This window comes from Manis javanica, chromosome 12 (genome assembly GCF_040802235.1).
Source record: "Manis javanica isolate MJ-LG chromosome 12, MJ_LKY, whole genome shotgun sequence".
NCBI classification, from domain to species: Eukaryota; Metazoa; Chordata; class Mammalia; order Pholidota; family Manidae; genus Manis; species Manis javanica.
In genome coordinates this window covers 39,863,968-39,890,965 of record NC_133167.1, presented here as the reverse complement: position 1 = coordinate 39,890,965, position 26,998 = coordinate 39,863,968, and the positions used below count along the sequence as shown (strand labels likewise).

The window sequence follows — 26,998 nt, the reverse complement described above, 5'->3', positions numbered from 1 at the left end:
CCGGGCCCTCCACAATATTGCATTTTGCTCCTTCAAGACTGGCAGGAGGACTCTTTCACATTTTTCTCTGTTACTGACCTTTAGTCCCAGATTTAAAAGTCTGTGAGTAGCTCAGATCTCCTGAGATAACTTCCCTTTAGGTTAACTCGAGGTCAACCTTAATTACATCTGCAAAATCTTTTTGGCTGTGTAAAGTAACAATCATAATCCTATCATACTCACAAATTACACCCACATTCAAGGGGCATGGATGATACAAGGTGTGTACACTAGAGCATAAGAATCTTGGGTGCCATTTTAGAAGTCTTACCATGCATAATAAGGAACTGAAGTCTTTTTCATAATTGCTATCCTTACATAATATTTTAAACCCTAGTTTTAATTGAAAGAGCTGATAAATATAAAATGTTTAGTGAAGGAAAAGTCTCTCAGTTCTTTGAATTTTAAACAGCTTTTAGAAAGAAGAAAACAGTCTCCAGTTCCTAAGTTGTTTTGCATGTGTACATGTGTATGATTTTGATTAAAGATAGTTTTGTTCTTGTTCATTTTGAACAGTCAGAATTTGGATATGGCGGATATGACTTGAAATTAAGGAAAGTGTATTAGTTTGCCTTATCAAGTAAATGGAAGCATCTTATTGTACTTAATAGATAAAATTTCATACCAGGTATAGGTCAAGAGTTGTGGTTCTAACTCAAGAAATTTATATAAAATTGAGCTTTCAAAAATGCTTCTAGTGATTTGCTTCTCTTGAATATGTTTGGAGAAAGAGTTAAACTTCATATACTTTCTAAGTGCTTATATCACAGTGTACGGTGAAAGAAAGCATCAGATTTGTCAGGTATGTGCTCATTTTGACTATTCGTGTATGTAAATCAGTGTATCCTTAAGTATCAAATATTTGTTAAGTAACATATTTGTTAAGTATGTGTTAAGGTATGTTCATATTAACACATACTCAACAAAAAAGAATCAACAAGCCTTTTACCTTTAATAATTGTGCAATTCTGATCAGGAAAGGACTATAGAAGATTATGAGAAATAAAGCTGAAATGATCTAAGGGTTGGAATATAAGGATTCAACTGAAACAAAAGGCCTCTTCACTCTGGAACTGCAAAGATTTAATTAAAAGATGCTTGAAGAGGAAACCTGATGATTTATTCTCCTCATTCCCTGGCTTCAGTAAATAACAGCATTTCATATCATGGGCATTAAAGAGATTGTTGAGATTTAAAAGGTGATGTAACATTGGGGTGGAAGGGAGAGGAGGGAGTCTGTAAGAGGTTTTGATGTGCTGGAGAAAAAAGATGAAAGGAATTTGGTTTAAACTTTTTAGAAAAAAAGTATGTAATATGGTTGCGTTTTAAATTACAGATGTGTAACATTCACTGCATTTAAAAGTCTTTGTTCTTATTTTTAAATAGAATTAATAAAAAATTCAGTTACATTTATAAATTACAGATCCACAGATTACTGAAATAGGAAATGTGCCTGTTTGGGACCATGATCCCCAAACTTTTTTGATGGCACACCCTACCATTAAAAAAATGTTTAAACTTTCCCCCAATAAACATACCAGTACTATACTAATACTATTCCTATACTAAATAGGAAATTTAGACATGATATATTTTAATGCCTTCCTAATTATAATAGCTTCATAATAGCAATAGCTAATAACTCAAGGCAGAAAATATATTTAGAGCAATAGTGAATTTAAATTGATTTTTAAAATAATCTTAATTTTTAATGAAGAGTAACTTTTATTATTGAAGAATAATTGACATACAATATTGTATTAGTTCAGGTGTACAGCATAGTGATTCTATATACATTATGAAATGGTCACCACAATCTAGTTACCATCTGACATACAAAATTGTCACAATATAATTGACTATATTCCCTATACTGTATATTATGTCCCAGTGTCTTATTTATTATATAACTGGGAGATTGTACTTCTTAATTCCCTTCACCTATTTCATCCTTCCCTCCTACCCCACTCTCCTCTGGCAGCCATCAGTTTATTCTCGGTGTCTATGAGTCTATTTCTATTTCATTTTCTTTGTTTCTTTGTTTTTTAGATTCCACATATAAATGGAATCCTAGGGTATTTGTGTTTCTGTCTGACTCATTTCATTTAGCCATAATGCCCCTCTAGGAACATCCATGTTGTCACAAATGGCAAGATTCATTCTTTTTTTATAGCTGAGTAATAAAAACCCATTTATCCATTAATCTATCAATGAACTTAAGGGTTGCTTCGCCTATCCTGATTATTGTAAATAATACTGCAATGAACATAGGGGTGCATATGTCTTTTCCTGTTAGTGTTTTCATTTTCTTCAGAAAAATACCCAAAAGTAGAATTGCTGGATCAATTTTTGTTTGTTTGTTTTGTTTTTTTAATTTTTTGAAGTAGCTCCTTACTGTTTTCTGTAGTGGCTGACACCAATTTACAATCCCACCAACAGTAATACAAGGGTTCCCTTTTTTCCACGTCCCTGCCAAACTTGTTATTTCTTGTTTTGTTGATAGTAGCCACTCTGGCTGGTGTGAGGTGATATCTCACTGTGGTTTTGATTTGCAGTGCCCTGGTGGTTACTGAAGTTGACTATCCTTTTCATGTATCTGTTGGCCATAGAAGAATGTCCTTCTTTTTGATAATTGACTGTTTAACATCCTCTGATCATTTTTTAATCAGATTGTTTTTTTAAAAAAATATTGAGTTACATGAGTTCTTTATATATTGTGTATGTTAACCCCCTTATTGGATACATCATTTGTGAATATCTTCTCCTATTTAGTTGGTTGCCTTTTCATTTTGTTGATGGTTTCTTTCTGTGTGCAAAAGCTATTTAGTTGAATGTAGTCAGTCGCATTTGCTTGCTTGCTTTTTTCCTTTTCTCTTTTTTGCTTTTGTTTTCCTTGTCTGCAGAGACAGATGCAAGGAATTAGCACTAAGATCAATATCAAAAGCTTACTTCCTATTTTTTGTCTAAGAGTTTTATGATTTCAGGTCATATATTAAGTCTATTCAGTTTTGAGTTTATTTTTGTGTATGGTGTAAGAAAGCGGTCCGGTTTTGTTCTTTTGCATGTAGCTGTCTAGTTGCCCAATACCATTTATTGAAGAGATTGTCTTTTCCCCATTGTATCTTCTTGCCTCCATTGTAATAAATTAGTTGACCATAGAAGCATAGAAGGGTTTATTTCTGGGCTCCGTATTCTATTCCATTGCTCTATGAGTCTGTTTTTGTTCTAGTATCATATACTGCTTTGATTAATGTAGCTTAGTAGCATAGTTATAAGTCCAGGAGCATGATACTCCTGCTTTGTTCTATTTTCTCAAGATTGCCTTAATTATTCAGGGCTTTTGTAGAAAGGAGTAACTTCTTGTCAGATCCGATTAAATTACTGTTTTTAATTCCTGATGAGCCTGACAAAAGGGTAGAAGTGTCAGCACTGGCGTTTTCTTTTGTTGGTTTGTGCTTGCATTACTGGCATTATCTTCAACTCTGTTGAAAGGAGTAGTTTCTTGTTAGGAGCAGTTTTAAGCGGCTTATTTTAATAGATTACAATAGTTATGTTAGTTACAACTAAATAACATGTATTATATATATTATTGTATGTAAATATACATAAAATGTATATATAACTTATACATTTAAGTATATGAATAATATATATTTAATGATTTAATCCATGAATCCTTTAACCATCTAACATACAATACAATGTTATGATATGCTTAAAGTGAACAAGTGAATGAATAAACTACTGGGGTGCCCTGTCTGCCTCCTACAGGCTGTCGAATTTCTACTCTTCTCAGACTATATTCCACATACTATGTGTGGCCAGTTGTGATAAAGACTGTGTGTATGAGGACACTGGTATCAATCCATGTATAAAATTTTAATACATCAGTATATTAGGTTAAGCACATGAAAAGGAAGTACGTTTTCCTTCCACATCCCAAAATGTGGTTTGGCACACCATTAGAATGCAGACTTAGTTAATATTTTTGTAACCTTTTGAGGCTGTCTTTGATAGGTTTCCAATATCCATATTTACTTATATTAACCCAAAAGCAAAAATGAGGTTTGGGGAGGAGGAACAGACTATTATTTCTTATAGCAGTAATCACATCAGTTCCCCTTACCCCATTCTTCCTCCTTGAGGGCAGTGTGAGAATGGCCAGGTGACCCATGCATGTGCAAAAGGGGCTTTTTGTTTGATATTGAACCACAGGAGAGGAACCCCAAGATTGTGAATCTGGGAATTTTTTTACAAAGCTACATGCTGCTCTCCTACCCTCCTGAGAGAGAAAGAGATGCCTTTGCTCTCAGATGTTTTACAATGCTTTGGAATGTAAACATAGCTGCAGGTTTCGTCTCCCCATAAAATGTAAACACGTGGCTCCACCAACCAGGAGGCAAAAGGAAGCAGAGCACTGAAGGTAAGTGTTTCTGTGGAAAGGAGACATTATCTTCATAGCATGCAGTTTCCTTTGCTCAGGAAACCACACCATGCAGAAACATGAAAATATTCATGAAGCATTGTTTCCCTGGTAGTCTTCATGGGGTACAGAAATAAGGCCTCTCATTCTCCTGGCATTACTGTTGGAAGCCTTTAATGACCAAATGAAGTGAGTAGGACAATTTAGTGTCATGACTTAACAATCCTCCAGCTGTGAATTTTTGGGTAGGGTGGGTAGGAAAAACTGGTAGAGCCATCATTTGGGAGTTCTAATACTGAAGTTTGTTAAGTCTTTGTGTTCAGAAAAGTATTAATAATGTAATATGCAGGATAGAAGGGAAGTAGTTGAGGTAGGAGAAGGGGATCATTTACAAAACTGCTGTAAAATTTGAAATACTAGTAATAATGGTCTAAACTCGGGTGGGAACCAGAAAGTTGTGAACCAATGCAAGGGTGACCCTAAAGTGCTGGGCTCCCTAGGCTTAGCAACTAATTGGATTTGGTAGGTAAGCCTCTGAGTTAGATTTGGCCTGGCACCTTACCTGACTCCCATGAGGTGGAAGATATGGAGACAATTAAAATGTCTTAAGATGCTGCCAGCCAATGGCCTATCTTAATTTTCACTATCCCCAAGATCTTACGTTCTATAACTACAAAGGAGAGTGTGCAGAGTGGGTTTTCTGAGTCTCCATTTTGTTCTTTTTTCAGCTTAATGCAATACCTTACAGTTTTAAATTATTTTTAAAAGTTCAAATTGTTCTAGTCTGACCGTGATGCAGTAAGATCTTTAGGTGCTAAAGTGCAACAAACTGGAACTTTTTGTCAGACATACATGCCGTACTTCAATTTTGAAGGAAAAGAGACAAAAAGTAAGAAAACTAAGAATTGTAAGTAATTTCTTTTAATAGACATTCCAGACCATACAGGGTGTGTATAGACTGCCTTGTCACCTGTGCTTTATCCTTTTAGCAGACATTCATTGAGTATCTGCTGTACCAGAGTCAGTGCCAGACACATTCACATTCAGCTTCTCATTTCATTCTCCACAAAAGTCCTTAAAGAGAGGATTATTATCATCACATTACAAGAAAGGAAATAGTGTTAAAGAAATGAAGCAATTTGCTTAAAGTAGAATTCAAACCAGATTGGCACAGAAATAGAGTTCTTCCTGAAGACCTGCAATATGTAGTAATCAATACTAGTTCACTTGCTACTCTGTCAAAATCTTTTCTGACCATACTAGTTATTCCTCTTGCTTTGAAAAAAAATTTTTTTCCCAATGATCTTCCCCAGCCTTCCTTTTACTTCTGCTATACTTTCCCTCAGAGATTTCTCTTAACTGTGTGACTTCAGTGATCTATTCTGGGTGGATGACTCACCAAGTCAGTCAGCCTTGCTCCCTTAGTTCCGTGTCTTAATGTCTGAGTCAATGGCACTATATTTAGCTTCGCTAGGACTCCTTATCCATAAGTTATGGCTAGTAATATTACCTTACAAACCTAGCAGGTGGATTAAGTGGAATAATGGAACAAATGCACCTGACATACAAAGTGCTCAAAAATGATAGGTGCTTTCCTAGCTCTCCAGTCTCTAGTTTTCTCCAAACTAGACAAACTCAGTTTCAATTCACTGTTGAAATTTAACTTTATAATTTCTCTTGATCCCTAATTAGCAATTCTTTTTAGTTTTCAAATTCCTATGAAATCCTCCCAATTACACAGGGTGAAAATCCACTCATTTTAATAATCTCCTTTTGCCTGTCATGTCCAATTAATTGGTAAGCCTAGGGAGCCCAGCACTTCAGGGTCACCCTTGCATTGGTTCACTCCTTTCTGGCTCCCACCCTAGTTTAGACCGTCATTACTAGTATTTCAAATTTTATAGCAGTTTCATGAATGATTCCCCTTTCCTAGCTCACCCACTTCCCTTCTATCATGCATATTACATATTCCCATTAATCATTTTTTACACAGCAATTTAGCATTATCACTCTTCCAAAACTTTGTAATCTACCTGCATGTTCTGTAAGATACAGTCCAAACTCTTTGACATTTTGACCAATCTACATTTCCAGTCTTCTTCCCTACCATTTTCCAAAGATATCTCCTCCCCACACAGTTAGGACTAGATTGCAAGAAACAGAAAACCTGACAATTGCTCAATCAAATCTCGAAGCAGAAGGTCCAGGGTAAGTCTCCAAGAAATCATCAAGAACCAAAGCTCCTATCCAATTAATTTTCCATCCTTAATGTGTGGCTTTCAAAATAAAATGGTGGCTAATATATTTCCATTCCAGGAGGAAGGAGAGGGAAGGCACAAAAGGAGCTCTGCCTTTTATTTGGGAAGGATGCTCTCTCTTTTGTCCCTTTCCGACCCTCAGGGACTTCCATTGGTGGCTCATTGGCCAGAATGATATCACATGGTCACGAAGAAATGCAAGGGAAGCTGTGGAAGCAAGTTTTCAAGTTGGATATGTTGATATGCTAAACAATGTCTAAGAAACAAATGTATGTTAGTCTGCTTGGGCTGCTATAACAGAATACTATGGACTGGATAGTTTACACAACAGAAATTTATTTCTCAAAGTTATGGAGGCTTGAAAGTCCAAAATCAATGTGCCAAAGATTGGAGGCTAGGACTTCAACATACGAATTTTGAGGGGACACAATTCAGTCCATAGCAAAAGTGATAAAAAGAAGCAACAAGCAGAGTCTGCCACACAAGCCAACTGAGCTCCTACATTTATTTTGAGTATCTCCTCCCTTTTGCTACTTCTTTATCCTTGTTCAGTAACTTCTTCTGGCCATATCTCTGTTATCAAAATTTTCTCCATGAAAAGACGCCAGTTGCCACAGTCAGGACTGATCCTGTTCCTACTTCTAGCTGCCATAGTTCCATATGGGAGTCATCAAATTAGATCTTGTATGCTCTTTATGTGCAGTTCTTAATAGTGACATTTATTTAACGTTTATTTGTCAGGTACTGTGCAGCCCCTTTATATATATCATTTCTAATTCTTTCAACAACACTGCAAAGTTGGATTACTTCACATATGAGGAAACTGAGGTGCAGAGAGATTAAGTAATTGCCCAAGAGAATGGCGGAGACAAGTTTTGAACATAGTTAAGTTTGGTTCTGCAGTTCTTTCCACCACACCATGCTGCCTCTCCAAATAGATTGTCTGTGCCTCCCAGGCAGTGATCACATCCCTTTCCATATACCTCTTTGCATTCCCACACTTAGCAATGTGTGTTTTACATGGTAGAAATGTGTTAAATATTTTTCTGAATGAATGATAGTAACAATGGCCCAAGGTAGTCCAAAATCCAGATTTAACAAAAACAATTATGTCCATAACAAAATTGCCGATGTGGTGTTAATTGTTGAAGCTGAGCAGTAAGGGCATGGACTTGCATGATTCTGTTCTCTTTAATTTTTATGTGTTAGAATTTATAAAAGTTCTATTTTTATATAAATTCCAATTTTATATAAATTCCATTAAAGCCTTAAGTGAGATATAATATTCATTGGTTGGAAGGCTCACTATTTTCAGGATGCCATTTTTCTCCAATATGATATGTAGACTAAATGCAATCTCAGTCAAAATCCCAGCATGCTATTTTTCTAAAAATCTACATGCTGATTCTATAATTTATATGGAGAAGTGAACAGTTTTGAATAGTCACAACAACTTTGAAAAAGACTCACACTACTTGATTTCAAGCCTACTGTAAGGCTAAGGTAATCAAAGGCAGTGTGGAAAAGGCAGAAGGACAGATACATACGTACAGCAGTGGAGCAGAACAAAGTGTTAAAAAATAGATCCAACGTTTTATAGTCATCTGATTTTCAAGAATGGTGCCAAAACACTCCAATGGGAAAAGAAAGATCTTTTCAACATATAGTGCTGGAATGACTAAATACTCATATGGAAAAACATAAATAAACCTGGACCCTTCCTCACATCATGCACAAAGACTAATTTGAGATGACTCATAAATCTAAATGTAAAAACTGAACTATGAAGCCTCTAGAAGAAAATATAGGAGACTACATTGTGACATGATGGCAGTTCAAGGTAATTAGGCAGAATAAAAAAGGAATGATTTTAAAAATTGGTAAGTCATACTTCATTGCAACTAAAGACTTCTGCTTATCAAAAGACACCATTAAGAAAATTTACAGGCAAATCACAGACAGAACCATATTCCTGATGATGGATTTGTTTTCAGACTACATACGACACTTGTACAACTCAGTCATAAAACCTCAAAAAGCCAATTTTAAAAGTGGAATTTTAAAAACAGAAGTCAACAGGTGATGTTCTTTGCAGAAGCCTAGAAGGTCCCCGCTGCCACCTGGGAGCACATTACTGTTGGAGCATGAAGATGGCATCATCTCTGCTCTGAGATTTCTCATGAGTTTTCCCTGGGCCAGACTCACAGAATGTACTTCTGAAGGGAAAGGGTAAAGGTCTGCTCTTCTGTTTGTTTAATGGAATAACATTTTATACACCTGAAGTATGAAAGAGCTCCCAGAATACTGGGAATTAACCATTGTTTTTTTTCTTTTTTGGTTTTTTTTTTGGTGGGGAGCTGATTTTGGTTTTGTTTTTTGAGGGAATTCTGTTGATTTTTTTTTTTTAAGGATAAAAGCTCACTAGCTGTATTTCAGAGTTCACAATTGATAAATAGCACTAAGAAAGAAAAGCATTTCCCCACTATGCCCCAAAATATCCAAAGAAATACCCATCTGAATTGTCCTCAATTTTTTTCTTCTCTGAAACTACTCTTTTTATCATACAAATTTTGTGTCTGGAACTTTATGTAACATTTTAAGAATGGCGTTTCTTCCAGACACTTAAATAATTTTATTAATGGGTTAAAATATGTGGTCCTTTACAAAATTATGTGACTCATCGATAGGGTCATACCTAACTTAATAGTTTAAAATGGAACCTTTTCTCATCCCTTTTGTATTAAAAAAAATTAGTATAATTTTACTCACATAAAACCTCAGGTTCGTAATAGACATTTCAGCCTAAATCCATTTTGTGTTACGAATTGGATGACCGAAGAAGCTCCACCTTTCTCACAAGGGAATAAAGAACTCAGATCCAGCTTCTAAGTCTAGACATGGCTCAATGCTTTCAGTAGAAGCTAAAGAAATTGTAGAGAGTTACGGGTCTTTTTCCTGCATGGTTGACCTGACATCTTGCTATTCCTTGTCTCAGTTTCCTGTATGTTAGTTACCAAGAAGTGGGCGGCTAACACAAAACTTTATTCTTTCACAGTTCTGGAAGCCGGACATCTGAAATTAGCATCACTGAGCCAAGATCAAGGTGGGTGCAGGATTCACTCCCTCTGGAAACTCTAAGGAAGAATCTGTTCCTTTCCTCTTCCAGCTTCTGGTGACTGCCCAGATTCCTTGGCTTGCAGCCTCCCCTCCAAAACAATTTAAATAGAAAGGGGTGTGTGGTCATAAAATTGCCACATTCCCTGCAATCTCCATTGCTTTGTGTACAGCAGCTAGATTGCTATTAACTTACATTTGACTGGTTCATTTGAATATTCAAGTCAAATCAAATATTTATTGTCCACCTACAGTTTTCTCTTCCCTCTTTGTTAAAATATGACAGTATGTAAATCTTTGGATGAACAATACAAAATAAAAATATAACAAAGCTCAAATTTCAAAAGAGCATTTTAAGAATCTAAGCTCAGATTTTACCTGAAGAATTATTAATTCCATGAACATCTGTGATATGCCTCTCTATGTATATATATTATGCCATATAAATTCTATGCCAGGCATTATATGCCAAGTTCTGAAGAAGAAGATGATGAAAAAAGACCTGGTGCCTACTTCAGGAAGTCCGTGTGGGGGACGAAGAGACACGTGGAAGCAGATCCTAATTCAGCAAGGTAAGAGCCATTGAAGTGACTAAGTGGCTTCTTTTTCCTCAGAAGTGATATTTGAGGTGATCCTTGAAGGGCAGGGCGTTCTGAAGGCACACAGGAGTCAGAGAAGGCATTCCAGGCAGAAGCAACCACAAGGTCAAAGGCACGAAGGTAGAAGTGTGGGTGGTGGTCACTGGCGAGGTCAAATGGCTGGGAGGGTACGACTGGCGTTTTTATCATCCGCAAGAGCTTAGACTTTATCATTCTGGCATCAAGAAGCCCCTAGAGGTGGGAGGGATGCCAGTAAGCTTTGCCTTATCAGTGCGACCTTGTCTTCCTGTTGTCTGCTCCAGAGTCAGTTGCAAAGCCAAAGATGTTGTGGACCACCTCAGGCGCTCTGCTATAAAAGCAGACTGCCTGCTGAAAAGCTGTTTGCAAAGCCAAAGGAAGTGATGTAGGAGTCTATATTTTAGGAGTAATCCTTCACTCCTTTATTATGACTTTTGGAGATACCAAAATGGCCTGACATAACGGGGAATTGGGAAACTGTTGCTCAAATCCAGGTCGAGACAGTTTGGTTTATACCTCAGTCAGGGTGTCAATCTGGATGTCCATTTTCTTGCTTTGTTTTCTCTGAGCTGGCTTCAGATCAAGTATGACTATCATGCTTTTTGTTGCCTCTGCACCCCCATCGTACTTGTAGGAGAAATAGCTTAAATTTAGGACAGGACTGAACAGTACGTGTGCTGGCTGCCCCTCTCTGACTAGCGCATGTTTCTCAGGAAGGCTGGTGGCAGGGAGGAAACAGGCCAGAGGAGGGACCATGGGAGAAGGAAAGGCCACTCCCAGGTCCCAGCTGATGACAGCGAAGGCCTGATGAAAGCAGAGGCTGAGGCCAGCCTGAGGCCAAACTCTCTCAGGGAAGGATAGCCACCCCACCTAGACCTTGTCTTTCTTCCTTTACGCATCTAGGCTTCTAGAATTGGCTCACACTCTGGCCCTAAGAAGTAAAAACATACGTAACATGTTTTAAACAGTGGGAGATATTTTTTCATCTTTAATATGCCCTTCAGCATTTTTAAAACATTTCAAAGCAAGAGAACAGCATTTTTAAACAAAAGGATAGCATTTAAACAAGAGGATAGTATTTTTTAGACGGAAGACAGCTAATAATAAAAGAAATTTCTACATGATGAATAACTAGAGAATTCTGAGGGTCAACTCTATAATTGGAGATACTCCCACTGCATTGTCACTGGGAAAAGGGACAAGTGGTTGACCATATTGTAGACATGTTCAAGAATGTCATGGGAATTTTTTTTTTAAACTGCTTTGTCATCCCTGGGGGAGAGAGGGAATTCAATTCCAGTGGTTTCAGTGGCTCATGGGATCTGGAAGCTTTGTGTGGCCTCATGATATGAGGGGTCAGCCTCTCCTCTCCCATCCATTGTGGTCACTGAGGGTCCGCTGAGCCAGGGCTCTTTGCCTCTGCTCTGTGCTTGGCAGAGACCTATGTCTTTTATCCCCCCTTCTCTTTAGCCTACTCTCAAGCTGAATTCATCCCATTGCCACAAAAAGCAGATGTGACTGCTATGAGCAGAACGCTGCCTGGCTCACTCTATTAATCATCTTAGCAACTTTTCTGCAGTTCTCGTCATCACTGAGGAAGCAATCTAAAACAATAAGTTTCCCTTTCGCTTACTCAAACCTGGGGAAAGAAAAGGACGTCAAATTCTCATCGCTGTTCGTGATGTACCTAACTAGCTCTATCGGCTCTTCTTCTTTTTTTTTCCTAATAGAGACAGGAAGGGTTTGAAAATGTTATATAGTCCAACAGAGACAGTTTTAAAGTTTCTCTCTGCCTCCCAGAATAGCCTCTTCACTGAGTGCCCTTTCCTCACCTTTACCATTATGTTTGAATTTCTAATTTAAGTTTATAATTCAGTGAGCACATATTTATTGACTTTCTTCTGTTAGTCGCCCTGTCCTGAGTACTCTATTTTCCTGTCAAATTCTAATTGAGAAATGCCAGCAAAACCCTTCATTCTGATGCCTCTGGGTGTGGAAGAGTCTTTTTGCTCAGACTATCCCAACTGCTACTTTTACAAATGTTCTATTTAATGAAGAGACCAAATGGAATAATTTGGACCAGAAACTGATGGTTTGGGAACCTGAGCTATCCTTATTTTATTTTCTTCTCTGTTGATTGAAATCACTGAACAATAAATTGCAACACATCTACTGAATGTTGTGTTGATACAGAGTCTGAAGAAAATATCATCAGCTCTCTCAATAATACATTCTGCTCTTCAAAAGAGATATAATATTAAGACACAAAGGTTTTAAAACCAAAATTTTAGAAATATGTAATTTATTTTAACAATTAGGGAAACAAGTTTTAGTAACAAGGTTATAATATGTGTGTTGGTCCACTGAGCCCTTGAAAAACTCTAAATATTTCTTAAAATGGGGAGCTCTTAAGAGGTCAAACAAATGTGCTGTGTTGTTATACAAACATAGCTAAAGCTATGACTTATTTATAGATAAATGGCTTTGCAAGTCTTATTCCAATTTATTCAGTCTTTCCCATTTAAAAAGTGCATTGTCTATTTATCGGGTTCAGTGCTCGGCACTGGGAATGCAGAGATGAGCCTTGTCTAAGGAGTTTGTAGTGTAGTGACTTGGCTATAATCTCACTTAACAATTTAATACATATTATTACATCCCGTAACTTCAAACTCTGGAGTTTAAGGAGAGTTGAAGTAATGATATTCCAGGGTACTCATTTACTCAATTAACTACTGATATTTAAACAAACTCAAGTCTCTCACATTAAAAACAATGATTCCACTGACCTCTCCAGCTGCTTCCTTCTTACTCCCTCTTCACAGCTAAACTTCTCAAGAGCTTGGTGTCCCCACTCTCTTTCTTTCCCCTCCATCCCTCACTTCCAATCTTTCACCTCCATCAACCAAAACAACTCTAAGGCTCCATGGGCCCTTTTCAGTCTCATTTTACCCAATTTGTCCCTTCTAGAAACACTTCTTTCCTTTGCTTCCATACTTTCCTGGTTTCCCCCGTACCTCCAGTGTCTCTTTTGTATAGATTCTTGTATATGGCTGTTACTGGTTAAAATTTCTCAAAGCCAACTCCTAGGCCACTTTTTCTTCTCCTTTGCTAATTTGTACTGAGGTACTCTCACCCATTCATATGCTAACAATCCCATATTTACATTTCCTTCCCACCCCTCCCCTCTGAACCCAGACCTGGGTATCCTGATATACACTCTCCATCCCCACCTGGAGATCTCAGAAGCTCCTCAAACTCAGTGCTCCATCTGGAACTCCTGACCCTCACTCCATGCCAGTGTTTGATTTCTCAGCTAAAGGCATGTACTCCACTCAACTGCATAATCCTGAGCCCTGGGAATTGGTCTGGAAATTCTCTTCCCCTTAGCCCTGCCTCCCATAGGATCTAGTACACTTAAAACCCTTCAATCAGTGAGCATTACTTGCAGCAGAAAGATCATAATCTGACCCCTGACCAGCCCCATTTCGCAGCAGGCTACCCCCTGCTCCCTCTATTCCCGGCGTGCTAATTTACCTTCAGTTGCTTTAATGTGCCATGTTCCTTTCAGCCACAGGGTCTAGCACAGTTGTTCACCTTGCTTGAACTTCTTCCCCCTCTGTACTCCCTTGGTAACTCCCACTCATCTATCAGATGTAAGGTTACTTCTTCATAGAAGCTCTCCTGACCCCTGAGACCAAATCAAATCCCCCTTCTTACACTCTTATAGACCCTACTTTCTCTTCATAGAAATTATCATTTGGATTTATAATATTTATATCACTTATATTTGTTTTATAAATTGTTTATGTGTTTTGATTGTCTATATTGCCACTAATCTGTCAGTTCAATGAAGGTAGGGCCTATATTTATTATTCTTACCATGTTATCCTCAAAGCCTAGTGCAGTACCTGGCAAGTAGTAGGAAGTCAATAAAAATTTGTAAAATGAACAAAGAAACGAACAAATGAAGGTCATAGTGACTTGCTCAAAGTCAAGATAGAAAGACTGAGACTAGACAATTTCTAGAGAGTTAATAGCCAGACAATCTCCAGTCTAGATTACTAGCCTTCTCACAAAGAGCTTTTCCTGGATTGTTCTGAATTACTGGTACCAAAGCAACTTTGTAACTCATCGAGTTCAATTTCTCAACCCTACCATTTTCTACAGATAGCATTTATTCAGCAAGAGGATGCTGCTTTTTTCCATGAAACACGTGCTATCTTTTTGCTCTATTTTGAAGGGGTATTATGATAAACTGTGCCACTATTGAAAACTTGCCAAGCTTCCTGAGATTCTCAGAACAAATATAAGGTGTAGGTCACAAAAAGCAATTTTGTCTCTTGGAGTAGAATTTCCTATTCAAAAAATGCTGTTAATTTGAGAAGCCGATATTTGCAAACGAACATTCTATTAGGAGGGATAATCCTCATCACATTCCTAGCTGCTGTATATACACCGTCTTTTGAAAGTGAAAAAGTAGAAAGCCACTTGGCTGCATGGAAGTGCCTGTGTATTTTATAAAAAACACATAAAATGTTCCGTGGTTGGAGGAGAGGTTGCTGTATTTATAAGACAAACAGGTTCACTGTTACCCCTGAAGAAGCATGAAGTAGTGATTCTCAAGGGTCTTTGTGCCATGGATGAAAATGGAATCATTATTTTTGAACTGCGCCTGCTCACGTCAGAGACACCTACCTGCAACCGGTCCACTGGTTATAAGTAGCCGTGATTGCCTTACTGATTGTAGGTGGGGTACCAACCAGGACCAGCCAAAGCCCAAACCTGGTAAGTTTTATTAGCCCTTCTGTGTATTTCATTTCCATTTCATGCCTTGGGGTGGGAGACAATCTCTACTTAGGCCAGTGTGGTCTGTGTCTGTCTCAGATGTGTGTACAGCGCATTTCTCGGTTTGGGGTATATATTTTTCTTTCTCTTTGGAGACTACTGTCTTAACATTTATGAGTAACTTAAGATTTGTTTGCTTGTTCTTTTTTATGAAGTGCATTTTCTTTGGAGACCACAAAGTGCATTTTTTCAAAGATGAAAAGCCATACTTAGACTTTGTAGGTTGTATTCATAATTGCTTTGTGTATCACTATGTAACATTTTCTTCCTCGTGGACTCTTTTAAGCTAATCAGCTGTATCTGGGGGGCTTCATATGCAGATGAATCCGGAGAAAAACAAGTCTGCAAAATTAGGGTGAACTGATACACTACTTCTCCATTGTCTGTCTTTTAAAAATGTTTCTTCTTTCTCTTTTCTGTTTTTGCTCCCCTCTTCTCCTCTCTCCTTTTCTCTCCTCTCCTCTCTCTTCTCTCCCTCTCTGACTGCCGATATTTCCCTCGTCCTTGCTCTTGCTCAGCTTCATTCCGCCATGCCCAAAGCATTCCTGCTGCTGTGTGTTGGCCTGGCACTACTCGGGCTTGGTCACGGAGCCATGCTGAGAAACGAAGAGAAATGGAAGCCCCGCAACAACCCCAGAAACCGAGATCTGGTAAGAACATAGTCAGGGACAGCTGAGAGGCAGAGCGGAACAGGCCCCTCTCTGGGTTTATGCACACTGCACTCTGCTGGACCACAGTGGAGAGGAGGCTGCCAAGCTCTGGGAAGATTCTTCAGCAGGACATGTGAGGGTCTTGCTAGCGTAGTGGCCGGTGTCCTATTGTTCCTCTGGCCAATTTACATTTGTTTCTGTAAGGAGAACAAACATATATTTAGAAAGGATCTTACACACACACAGCACATTACATTTGCAAATGATCTTAGAGAACACACTGATTTTATAGACTTAGTTTCTGATACATATACAAAATCAAGAGGAAATTGCTTTTTGCATAGCTTAGATTGAATTGATAATAAAACAGATTCTCATACAACCAACACATGCAAAGCTCAATTGCAAAAACTGAAAGTTGACCTTTGGTAGTCTTTGGTAGACATTATTTTCAACATAAGGCTGTCTAAGAAGAAAACCGTAAAGACATCAGTAAAAATTCTCTTTTAAAAATATGCTAAGTTCAATAAACATACTAACATTACTATTTCAAAGCATAGTTTCTCTCAGAGAAAATATGTTAAGTTCAATAAACATACTAACATAATTTCCAAACATAGTTTCTCAAAGAAAATTATGTGAACTATAACAACATAGGATTAAAACAATCAAATAGCCTTTTGCACAGCTTCTGTGCAAACCGTTAGACAAACGGGTTCACTGTTACCCCTGAAGAAGCATGGAGATGTCATTCTCAGGGGTCTTTGTGCCATGGATGAAAATGGAATCATTATTCTCCTCCAACCACGGAACATTTTATGTGTTTTTTGTAAAACCTTTTCCTAAAGGAAAGCAGGAAAACCCAGGTCTGAAAAGAAACTGTAGCCGAAGACAGACTGGGACGTCCCCACCCTTCAGAGAGGGTGCGCCGAGCTCTGATCACTGCGGTGGTCGATTTAATCTCTGGCTTCAGTACTCAGAGGTGCTAGCAAAGACCCCTTTGACCATGGTGCTACTAAGTAGGTGATATACCTCCCTTGATTTCCACAAGAATGGTGAATTACCTTGCTTAGGGCTGAAATGTCAGAAAGAAGGCATGATAAGTGACAGTGGAGAGGAAGGTGGAATAGAAGTAACCAAAGTTTGTACTTCTATTTCGAGGTTTCCCACTTCCTTCCGCTTAGATTAGGACTAATGTCAACTCAGGGGGAAAACAGAGATGGGGAAAATATTCATCTCTGAGCTTTTTGGATGTTTAATTTTTATATGGCACTGAACGTTTTCTTTCTTCAGTTTTTCAGAACCCTTCGTGCATATTTTAAGGGAAGAGGTCTTGATCTTGGGAGGTTCCCAAATACTTTCGTCATGAACCAGAATCCCAGACCTGTGTCTTTTGAATCAGAGTTTATTGCTTCTGCGTTTGCAGATTATGAGGAGCAGAAAAACTCCTTTCCCAGTTTCCTCAAAGGCTGACTGTTTCTTCTGAGCACAGGTAAAAATGATCCCTTTATTCCCAGGATTTGTCCAAACATCCAACTTAAGTCATAAAGAGATTTTGAAAGTATTTATTTGAAAATGATTTTTTTTTTCCTCAGAGAAATTAATGCTCAATTCTGATGATACTCATTGCTGTTAATATTTGGATTTGGTTTCAGATGTCTATGATTTGGTTTTAAAAAAGAAATGATAGTTACGATATTTTAAAGCATAGTTTTTCTTGGGAAGAGGTATATTAAAATAGTAGAATTATCACCTTTAATAGCATTATTAAATATAGTGGAATACCACACACTTTTTACCTATATCTTTTTTTTCAAACTCAGGTCATATAGCTAAAGTTAGGTAGAAAATCATATATATAAGAAGTATGTGAATTGTACAGTTGGATAAAATAGAAAGATAAAGTTAAAAGAAAGGGTCCTCTGGAGGAGAAAATATAAACATATATTTGAGCTTCAAACTTCCCTCACCTAAAGAAAAAAAAAAGGAATATTAGTAAAGATGTTATTTTTCTCATAGGAAAAAAATTTTGAAATATATTTATGAGATTTGAATTTTTGTTAATCTTATTCTTTTTTGCATTCTTATCAAATAAATGCTTGCTATATATAAAGAAACAGGTATGGCACATTATAAGAAAATGCACTATGTCTCTAGTTCATTAGCGTTTGTTTGGATGAATAATAAAGGGAAGTGAATCATAATCGAAATCCACTCTCCCATTCTTCCGTGGGTGTGGGGTGTAGGGGATGAAGTTGTGAGTAAGCATACCATTGTTACACTGCATTGTGCATGTGAAAATATTTTGATTATTAGTTCTTTTTGAGTGTGATTTTTAAAAAATAATGATTGTCATTCTAAAAAGAAGATGTAATTTTACCATGTGGCATATGCACTTGAAAACTTCTATCCTGAGAAAATAGAATAAGCAGAAAGATGTTAATGAAGGGGTTACCTTGACTTTTCTCACATGTAGGGCCCTAGGCTATCAGACACTAATACAGAGAGAAGTAGTTACTGATACCACAAGGGGCTACTTCAGTGTGGGAGAGAGTGGTGCATGCACGTTGGTTGTAAGCCTTCGTTTCTTCATCTATAAATTGCAGGTGCTAATGTCTAACTCACAGAGGTATCAGAGAAAATATCAAATGAATACTTCCAAGTGAGCATGAAATGAAGTAATATTTAAGGCAGGAAAACAGAGCAAGCACCCAGTTGGTAGTGTTGTAATATAACGGAAATTAATTGGCTTTGTGTAAGAAGCTAAGCAAATGTTTGGAGAGTATTTCATAATTACAAACTCTCCTTTCCTAACATCTCTGATTAGAAAATGAAAAAACAAAGAGTTTTCACTGAACTATGTTGATCTTTGGGTCTTTGTGGTGTTTGTGTAGTTTTTATTTACTATTTCATAATATTTTCTTGTTCTTCCAGGTTCTGGCTATTTTAGAACTACAGGTGAAGCTTCTCATTAAAAAATTTTAATCATGGTCATGGCTAAACATTTTTTTCCCTCTACTTTTATTTGTCAATGTGTAATGATTTTATTCTACATTTTCCAGATTTGCATATAAATAGATTGACCCTTGGGAGATAATCTGACTCAGTGGTCTATTTTTGGAGTTTTTTTTTTCCCACTCTATAACCATGAACATTGATGTAGAACACTGCGGATATTTTGTAAGAGCTACGGGACATTACGAGTCAAAAGAGATGATGATCTTCTAAATTACATGTTTACTTGAAGCTTGTCTTTAAAACTTGTCTTGTATGCTTATTACCTGTTATCAATCATTGTTTTTATTTCAAAAGGGACTTTGCAAATTTTTACTGTAGTTCATCATATGTAATAGGGGTTTAGGCTTAAAATTTGTCTTTTTCCTAAAGAGGAGATGCATTCCCACGTTCAGCAATATGTTACTGAAAGATCTCACAATCTAAGTTTCATACCAAGGGAGAGTAAGTGATAAATATCCATAAATAAGTTGAAATGGAAAACAAAGAAAATTTGGGATTCTAGGAATTGCTAGGATCTCTGTGAGATGTTCTCTGCCACTATGTTTAGAGGTGGACCCCGTGCTACACCAAATATCCTAGCCCCACCCCAGCTCTGATTCTCTTTTGCACACAACCTCCTTAAGAACGGAGAGTAGAAATGGGTGGATTTCCCTTCTTTTACAGCCAACCGTGTCCTCCTCCCAACCAGATGGGGCTGAATTATTCTGATTCTCGTATCCTCACTTGGAATAGCAACTTTTCCTGTATCTTTATGGAGAGCTGCATCATTTTCCCTGTGATTCCTGCAAAACAAGCGTTGTACCTGAATGCAAACATTGGTGTCCTAATCACATTAACCTGTGCATTCCAAAATAGTCTTCTGTGGCTTTTTTGTGGATGATTGATACTGAATATAAAAATAAAATATTTATGCTAAGACAGATTTCTGTGGCTGGTTTAATATGTTCTATTGTAACTAGTTGATATATGTCTGTTTTTCCTGGAGGGATGTGTGAGGTATTTATGAGCAGAGATCATACCTAAGCCATTTATATTTCTTCAGCACCTAGCATAATGTCTAGCATGTAGCATGTGTTCAACAAATAGTTGTTGAATTGAAAGTAAACATGTGCTATTCTGCTATTGTTTACACAGAAATGGAAGCTACTCCTAGTTCACGTCAAGATTGTGTTTTTTACCATTTAAGAGATGAAAGTAATCATTGAGGAGCTATTCTTCATAAAAATATAAACTATTCAGATAAATGGTAGAGGGGTAGGGAGCATTTCACCCCTGTCCAATTCCACTCAAGTACTAACCAGTCCTTGGTTTTCCCTTTGCTTTTTGCCCCCTTGCTCTGGGTGTCAAGACATCCGCAAAGGGAATACTTATCAGTTTCAGAGCCTTTAACAAGGATGGGAATCCACAGAGGACTTTCAGCTATGAGCTTGCAAGGCCTCAGGGCAGAGGCATGCATCCTTCTGCTGGAGAATTCCTCACAATTGGCAGCTGGCTGTTGCAATGACAACACTCCATACGGACTAGAGTTTATTCCTCGTGATGCAGTTGGCAGTTGGGGAACGACAAGTCTTCATTATATGTGACCATTTAGCACATCTGGTGTCCAGACACTATATGTTAGTCGTTTCCACACCCTGCCCAATTATTTGAACCTCCCTACTCTAAAAAGCCTCCTGGGAAAGTGATTTTGCTTGGCTGAGAACAGTTGCTAGGAAAACAGCAGAAGTGTGGTGTTTCCTCCATTGAAAATAAATGTTTTACAGATGATCTAGGCTCTCAGGTGGTCTGCAGTAATTCTCTCCATGGGTCCTTGACAGCCTCTCAGCATTGACTCTGCTCCTCATTGATGCGTATCTCATCCCCAGGACATGGCCTATTGTCCCCTATCCCAGATCTAGGGTGGTCCAGAACTGTTAAGGGTGTGAGCTTCTACCCTATTTGTAGGCTACATGGTAGCCTGCTACAGTTTCATAGACCCTGACAGGCAAGAGACTCCTGGGTCTGAGGTAATGGACATTATTTTCACGGCATGGCAGGCAGCATAAGGTTGGCATTCACACTGGATCTCGTCCTCCTACAAGTATTGTGGGGTCCCTGTGGAGGTGAGTCCAGGTATATGCTGGGCATAAGTAGGCTTGTGCCACAGCTGATGAGCCCAAACTTAGGAAATTCTCCATGTTAAAGGGAACTACTAACAAACATGCCCAACCGTTGCATCAGAGGGAAACATTATTTATATTTTACTGGTTAGAAAACAGATCTGTCCTCCACCCCAGAGGGAGATAATATCTTAGTCTTTCAAGGCTCTTCTACAGACCTCCTTGAAAAGATAACCCAGAAAGAAAGCTGTCACAAACTTCGGCAGAAAAGTGATTAAACTACGGGAAAATTATCTCCTGAATAGGGTCACACCCCATCCTTGCTCATCCCCTTGATGAAGAGAAAGGATGAGGTCATCTCCTCCCTGTGTATTCTTAATTCTATTGTCATGGTGGAAATTCAATGTTCTGCTTTCTTTAGACATTCCATTTTGAGTCTCAAAAACCAGTCTGAAAGTTGTAAAAGTTTCCTTTTGCTATTTTCATTACTGCTATAACAATTCCACTTTCTCTCAAGGTGATAAGGATGCCTCTGACTCGCCAGGGGAAAAAAATCACATTCAAGGAAGTGGAGAAAAGAAAAACAGAAAGATTACAATTTCAGGGTATGTTGCTACATTCTGACCTTAAGAGAACTTTCATGTCATCAAGGTGTTCTATAGCTGTTGTTAAAAAACAAAATTCAACTGCATAAATTTCAAAGACCTTATTGGCTTTATTCAACAGTTCATGAACTGGGCAGCATCCCATTCAGCAGAAAGGAGCTCTGAAGAACTGTACAGAATGAAAGACTTATAGACAGAAGAGGGCAGGACAAGGAAGTTAATAGCAAAGAATCACCTTCCTTTAAGGGACAGTAGGGTTTTCTCAGTCACATTACCTCACTAGTGCTGAGAAGGCAATTCCTCATTGACTGGTTTAAGATTCCACTGTTGAGAGAGGTTGAAACTGTAATTAAGTTAGCTATTAAGTTGCACTTTGGTGATGTGGATTTAGCATACATGACTCTATTTTGAGCCTGTTGTCTCTTTTTAACGGTGGAAAAACTGTCCTTCTGCCTCTTGCTCCCTATTTCCACAACATGAATCTATACCTTCACAACTGTTATTCCCGTATTCCAGACAGCCCATCATAAAATAAGCTAGCCTAAGCCATCTGGACCTTAGGGGAGCATTCTCCTTACCAGGTGACTATCTTTCCTCCCTTTGATTCCCTTCTTTTCTCCTAGGAGAGTTAGGACTAGAGACTCTTACCTTCCTCTTAGATGCAGTTTCCTAATTGACTGGAAAAATTCAGGAGAGAATTTCCCTGTGACTTCTGTAGAGTACCTGAATCCAACCTAGACTGCTAGATAGCCTTATTTTATACCCAAGTAGTGCCCAGAGGATCCTTCATTATGAGAAAGGGGATGACTTCCTGTTGTGAGATATTTTTCTCTCACCTGGAAATCTTGCTCATGCAGGTCCTGGCTCCTCATTCTGCCATCCTACTGTTGTTTATCCTCAGCTAGATTGTGGTAAAGAGGCAACAAAGGCCGGGGTGATAGGCTCCCTGTAACTTATCTCTAACTTTAGCGTCATATTGAGCTGCATTCCCCATGCCTCAATTCCCTTGCCCATTCCCAAGGCGCTTTGAATTCCATCCAATTTAATACATAAATTTGTATTGGGCACAGATTAGTAGGCTACTGAGGAGAGTTCACAAAGATAAATAGGTAAAAAAAACCCACAGTAGTGTGGAGGAGGTGAAATAGTTCCAGGAGGGGAGGCAGTATATTATATTAATTTCAAGCATGGGATTTGGAGTCAGATAGGCCAGCATTCCAAACCTGCCTCTGCCACTTATTAGATACAGGACTTTGGCATTAGGAATAATATCATCCATTTTTAAGGATTATTTTGAGATATGTACATAATCTGCATATGATATAGTACATGCTCTACAGTAAATGGGCAACAATGTATGGTAATCATATCAAGCATTTGATTCTTTCTAAAAGATAGTTAAGAAAAGAAGAACACTTGGGTGGGAGTTAGAGGTGGAACATAAAGTCCAGAGAACCTTTTTTACAGACTGGGAAGGAGCCTGAAGTCAGGGAGAGTTTGAGGATTTGTGGGTAACAGGAAAACTGATGAGGCCATTGATTGGAAGAGATTAGAGTTGGAGAATAAATTAGGGGAGGGCTTTAGCATTTTGTGGCAGGGGAGAACTGGAAAGTAGAACATTTACATGGCAGTGCAAATGGTCAAATTCAGAATATAATCTCTAAAACAAAAATCAAATCAACTTAAAGAATAAACATTCAGAAAAAGAAATGGATTGGAGAATTGAGGGAAATAATTGAGGTAAGGACAATTTCTTGAAATCACATTTTTCCCCCAACTCCCTAATAGTTTTAAACAGGCGGTCTGAGCCTGGGCAGTAGGCTCTCACCAGGCCCGCGGAGGCCCCGCCCACAGCGGCGAGCCCCTTGGAAGGAGGCAGGGCCAGACGCTCCGGCGGAACCCTGGCGCTGCAGCTGGGGCGCAGTACGGGCCGGTTTCCCGTGAGAACACCGGATCCCTGCTCTCGGCGCCCCAGCACCGGAAAGCGACTGGGAGGCGCCGCACTTCGTGCATCTCCTGCGCTGACCGTTGCTGGGGCTACTTGTCAGGACTCCGCAGACATGTCGGGGTTTAGCCCGGAGCTCATCGACTACCTGGAAGGAAAGATCTCCTTTGAGGAGTTCGAAAGGCGGAGAGAAGAGAGAAAAACGCGCGAGAAGAAAGTGAGGAGATGCTAGGCCCGGAAGCAGCTCGCTGTCTTGCCGTAATACAGTTAGATATGGGGGACCCGGAGGACCCCATTCTCCGTGATGGGACAGCCGGGAACTTCCAGTAGCTTCTAACCCCCTCTTACCGAAACCTCGGTTCTCACCTCATGCCTGTGCTCAGCTCCTTTTAAAAACGTTTCCCCCACTAAAAAACTAAAAAACTGTCTCAGTAGTAACCTCCCTTTTTTCTTTTCCGAAATAGTAAATTTTTACTTGAGGGTAGCCTAACGCTGGCACGTTAAATAGGGGAGTGGGGAGTGGAGTTTGGAGAGTTTGTGGTTCGAGCCCTAGTTTGCAACCAAGTCTTTTTGTGACTTTGGGTGGACAATTCCCCTCTCTTCCTTAAGACCCCAGTGTCTCAATTTCTAAACTGAAGGATTTGAGCTCCCATTTTTGAGGAGTCTCCCAGTGGTGTGATGGAATTTTGGGGAGAAAAGTTAATTTTCCCGAGAACAAATCTTCACTCACGTGTTTTTTTCATACTTTGAACTGTCTGAGCTTTCCATGTGTTCTCACAAATTTAAAATGCGAGGGAAGATAGAAGTAATTGCACCCTTGAAATTAGCTGGTGGATTCTTTCCTAATTCATGAGACTAATGGTGCCCCACTCTTGCCTTTTAAAAAGCTAGGAGACAACATTTAGATAAATGAAATCATTAAGAGTTTTATTATTTTTTACCAATAACTGATTCAGATAATCGTGAGGAATGAGACCTAAATACTCTGCAATGATTTGACAATATTCAAATTTAGATTCCACATACTCTGTGTGCAGAGCTCAAGTTTTATAGAAATAGAAAAAGGCAAACGCTCTATTCTTAACTGGGGAGAGCTAAATCTGCATTAGTTTTTGGAATCATTAATTAATTTTCAATCACAGAGTCTTCAGGAAAAAGGAAAGTTATCAGCTGATGAAAGTCCATATGACTCTGAATTTCCATCCTCATCGCGAAAAGATTCTACGAAATCCCAGGACAAAGATGTCAGTGAAGGTATGTTAAGATCATTTGCTGCCTGTGTGAAATACCTAATAATTTAGTAAAAATATTTTTCATTGCAACGATACTCTGTTGTTGATAACCTGGTTTAGTAGGAGCATAATGCTTGGTGTGTAGTAGGTGCTCAGTAAATATTTGTTGAATTATTGAATATGGTAATGATTAGTTTTATGGCTTATATTTGTGGAAAAGTATTTCAAATTGACATGAGTATTTGGGAGCTTTTTTAGAGTCATTATTTTTTTAATCGGCCCCATCGGTTACTAATTACTTCCAGATTATACTCCCAAAACATGTAATGGATTATAGTTCTCTGCAGAGTGGCTTCCAAACCACTGCTTTAGTTATAGAAGGTAAGATAGAAATCTCAGAATACAAGGCCAGTTGGCTGCCCAGATGGGACCTCCCACACAGCATGGTATGCTACTGCATTCTAGGATTCAGTCCTCATTCTGTATGTCCAGAAAATTAAATTTGGTTAGTGCACCAGACTAATTAAACTCATCAGAGCCTAAATGATGAAATATCATGCATATTTATTAATTTCTAGTGATAAATAAAACTCTAATGATCAGAGTATGATAATACTTTATGGTGTCCATTTACCCATGTCAAGTTACCTGTGATGCTGAACTATCAGTTAGAGTGTAGCTTTGTTTATAGGGTCTGATTGAAAACTAAAGTTCCTAGTTCTAAGGGGTAGAAGTAAAAACTGGTTCTTTTCCCCCTAAACACGTAAACTTCTATACGGAGAACACACACGAATTGGGAACAGAAAACAAGTTTTATTTCTGCCTCCTTGGACCAAGTGAGTAAGAAAGGGCAAAGAAGAGAGAAAAATGGGTGTTGAAATTTCTAATATTGCCAGGCAGGTGATGTGGAAAAGGAGGGTGAAGTTGTTAACAACCTATGGGTCCTTCCTTATCTATTCAGGAGTAGCTATTACATCATCAGGTCTTTGAGGTGCAACTGTGGTAGCAGATACCCTTGGATACCTGCCAGTCGTTTTGCCTAAATTTGTCCCTGAGAGGTGGCCACCAGGCCCTTCCTATAAAAAGGGGTTGATGGAATCCAATTCCAGCTCATCATAAGTTGTCAGGCACACAAGGGCTGGATGACCTCAGCTCAAGTAATCCTGTCAGTCCTTTAAAGACATAAAGCTCCCAATTTCCTAGAAAGAAATTGTCCCAGAATTCTACCAAGACCCTTGGTTAGCATGAACATATTTCAGAGCAGAAAAAGGGGTCAGTTTTGAATAGGCTTTGGCCAAGTCTGCTAATTGGAATATATGGCTATTGTACTTGTTGTCTTTTTCCTCTTATACATTGCTGACTATCACTGTGAAATTCTTGCACTTTTCCTACATACCGTACAAATAGGGCCCTCTTTTCATTTTCCTTTCATTATTGATGATATGAAAACTACAGTTTTTTTTATATAGACCTTGTATCCAGGAACCTAGCTAAATTCATGTATTCTGACAGTTTGTAGATTATTTTGGATCATCTACATACTTAATCATGTCATCTGTGGATAATGAGTTTTATTTCTTCCTTTCCACCTTTATACCTTTTATTTCTCTTATTACATCAGCTAAGGCCTCTAGTAAAGTGTTGAAAGTAGTGGTGATAGTAGGCACCCTTGTCTCATTCCCATTAACTTTGAATAATTTACCATTAACTGTGGAAAACTTTTTGAAGATACTCTTTATTAAATCAAAGATATTCCCCTCCATTTCTAGTTGACATAGTTTTTATTAGGAATGGGTGTTACATTTCATCAAATGCTTCTGTGTCTAACAAGACGACCATGTGACTTTTCTCTTTTTTTCTGTTACTGTAATTTTATTCATTGGTAGGATTTTATTTTATACGTTTCACATTTATTTGAATATGGATGCTCAGAATTCTTGAAGATGATTGTTATGACTTCATAATAATAATAATAATTTGTTGCTTAGAGCATGTGGAGGTTTTTTTTAAAAATGTTTTCTTCCTTAAACATATTGACTATCTCATTTATCCAGTATCTTTGGGGTGCTTGAGGCATTTCACATAAGTGAATAAGCTTAAGGATTTTTGAACACAAATATGTCTGTGTGTGTGTATATGTATGTATTTTAATT

The 26,998-nt window shown here is 38.3% G+C and overlaps 2 protein-coding genes across 9 annotated transcripts in view; both read left to right on the top strand.

Annotated features, from left to right (window-relative positions):
• Positions 1-19,882, top strand: part of LOC140845013 (uncharacterized protein C2orf66-like) — an 80,151-nt gene extending 60,269 nt beyond the window's left edge. The window contains exons 1-8 of one of the 8 annotated variants that reach the window (XM_073218463.1): positions 4,483-7,604; positions 9,776-9,823; positions 10,293-10,406; positions 15,199-15,236; positions 15,815-15,946; positions 17,240-17,438; positions 18,881-18,904; positions 19,628-19,882. In XM_073218463.1, the coding sequence (XP_073074564.1) occupies positions 7,580-7,604; positions 9,776-9,823; positions 10,293-10,406; positions 15,199-15,236; positions 15,815-15,946; positions 17,240-17,419 (537 nt within the window). In that variant the 5' untranslated portion in view covers positions 4,483-7,579 and the 3' untranslated portion in view covers positions 17,420-17,438; positions 18,881-18,904; positions 19,628-19,882. The other 7 variants (XM_073218466.1, XM_073218465.1, XM_073218464.1 and 4 more) reach the window with 7 other exon arrangements.
• Positions 19,883-23,628: 3,746 nt separating this feature from the next.
• The window catches only part of LOC140845011 (general transcription factor 3C polypeptide 3-like), a 72,430-nt gene continuing 69,060 nt past the window's right edge, over positions 23,629-26,998 (top strand). The window contains exons 1-2 of the mRNA XM_073218461.1: positions 23,629-23,830; positions 24,756-24,867. Coding sequence (XP_073074562.1) covers positions 23,729-23,830; positions 24,756-24,867 — 214 coding nt within the window. The 5' untranslated portion in view covers positions 23,629-23,728. The remainder of the gene's footprint in view (positions 23,831-24,755; positions 24,868-26,998) is intronic.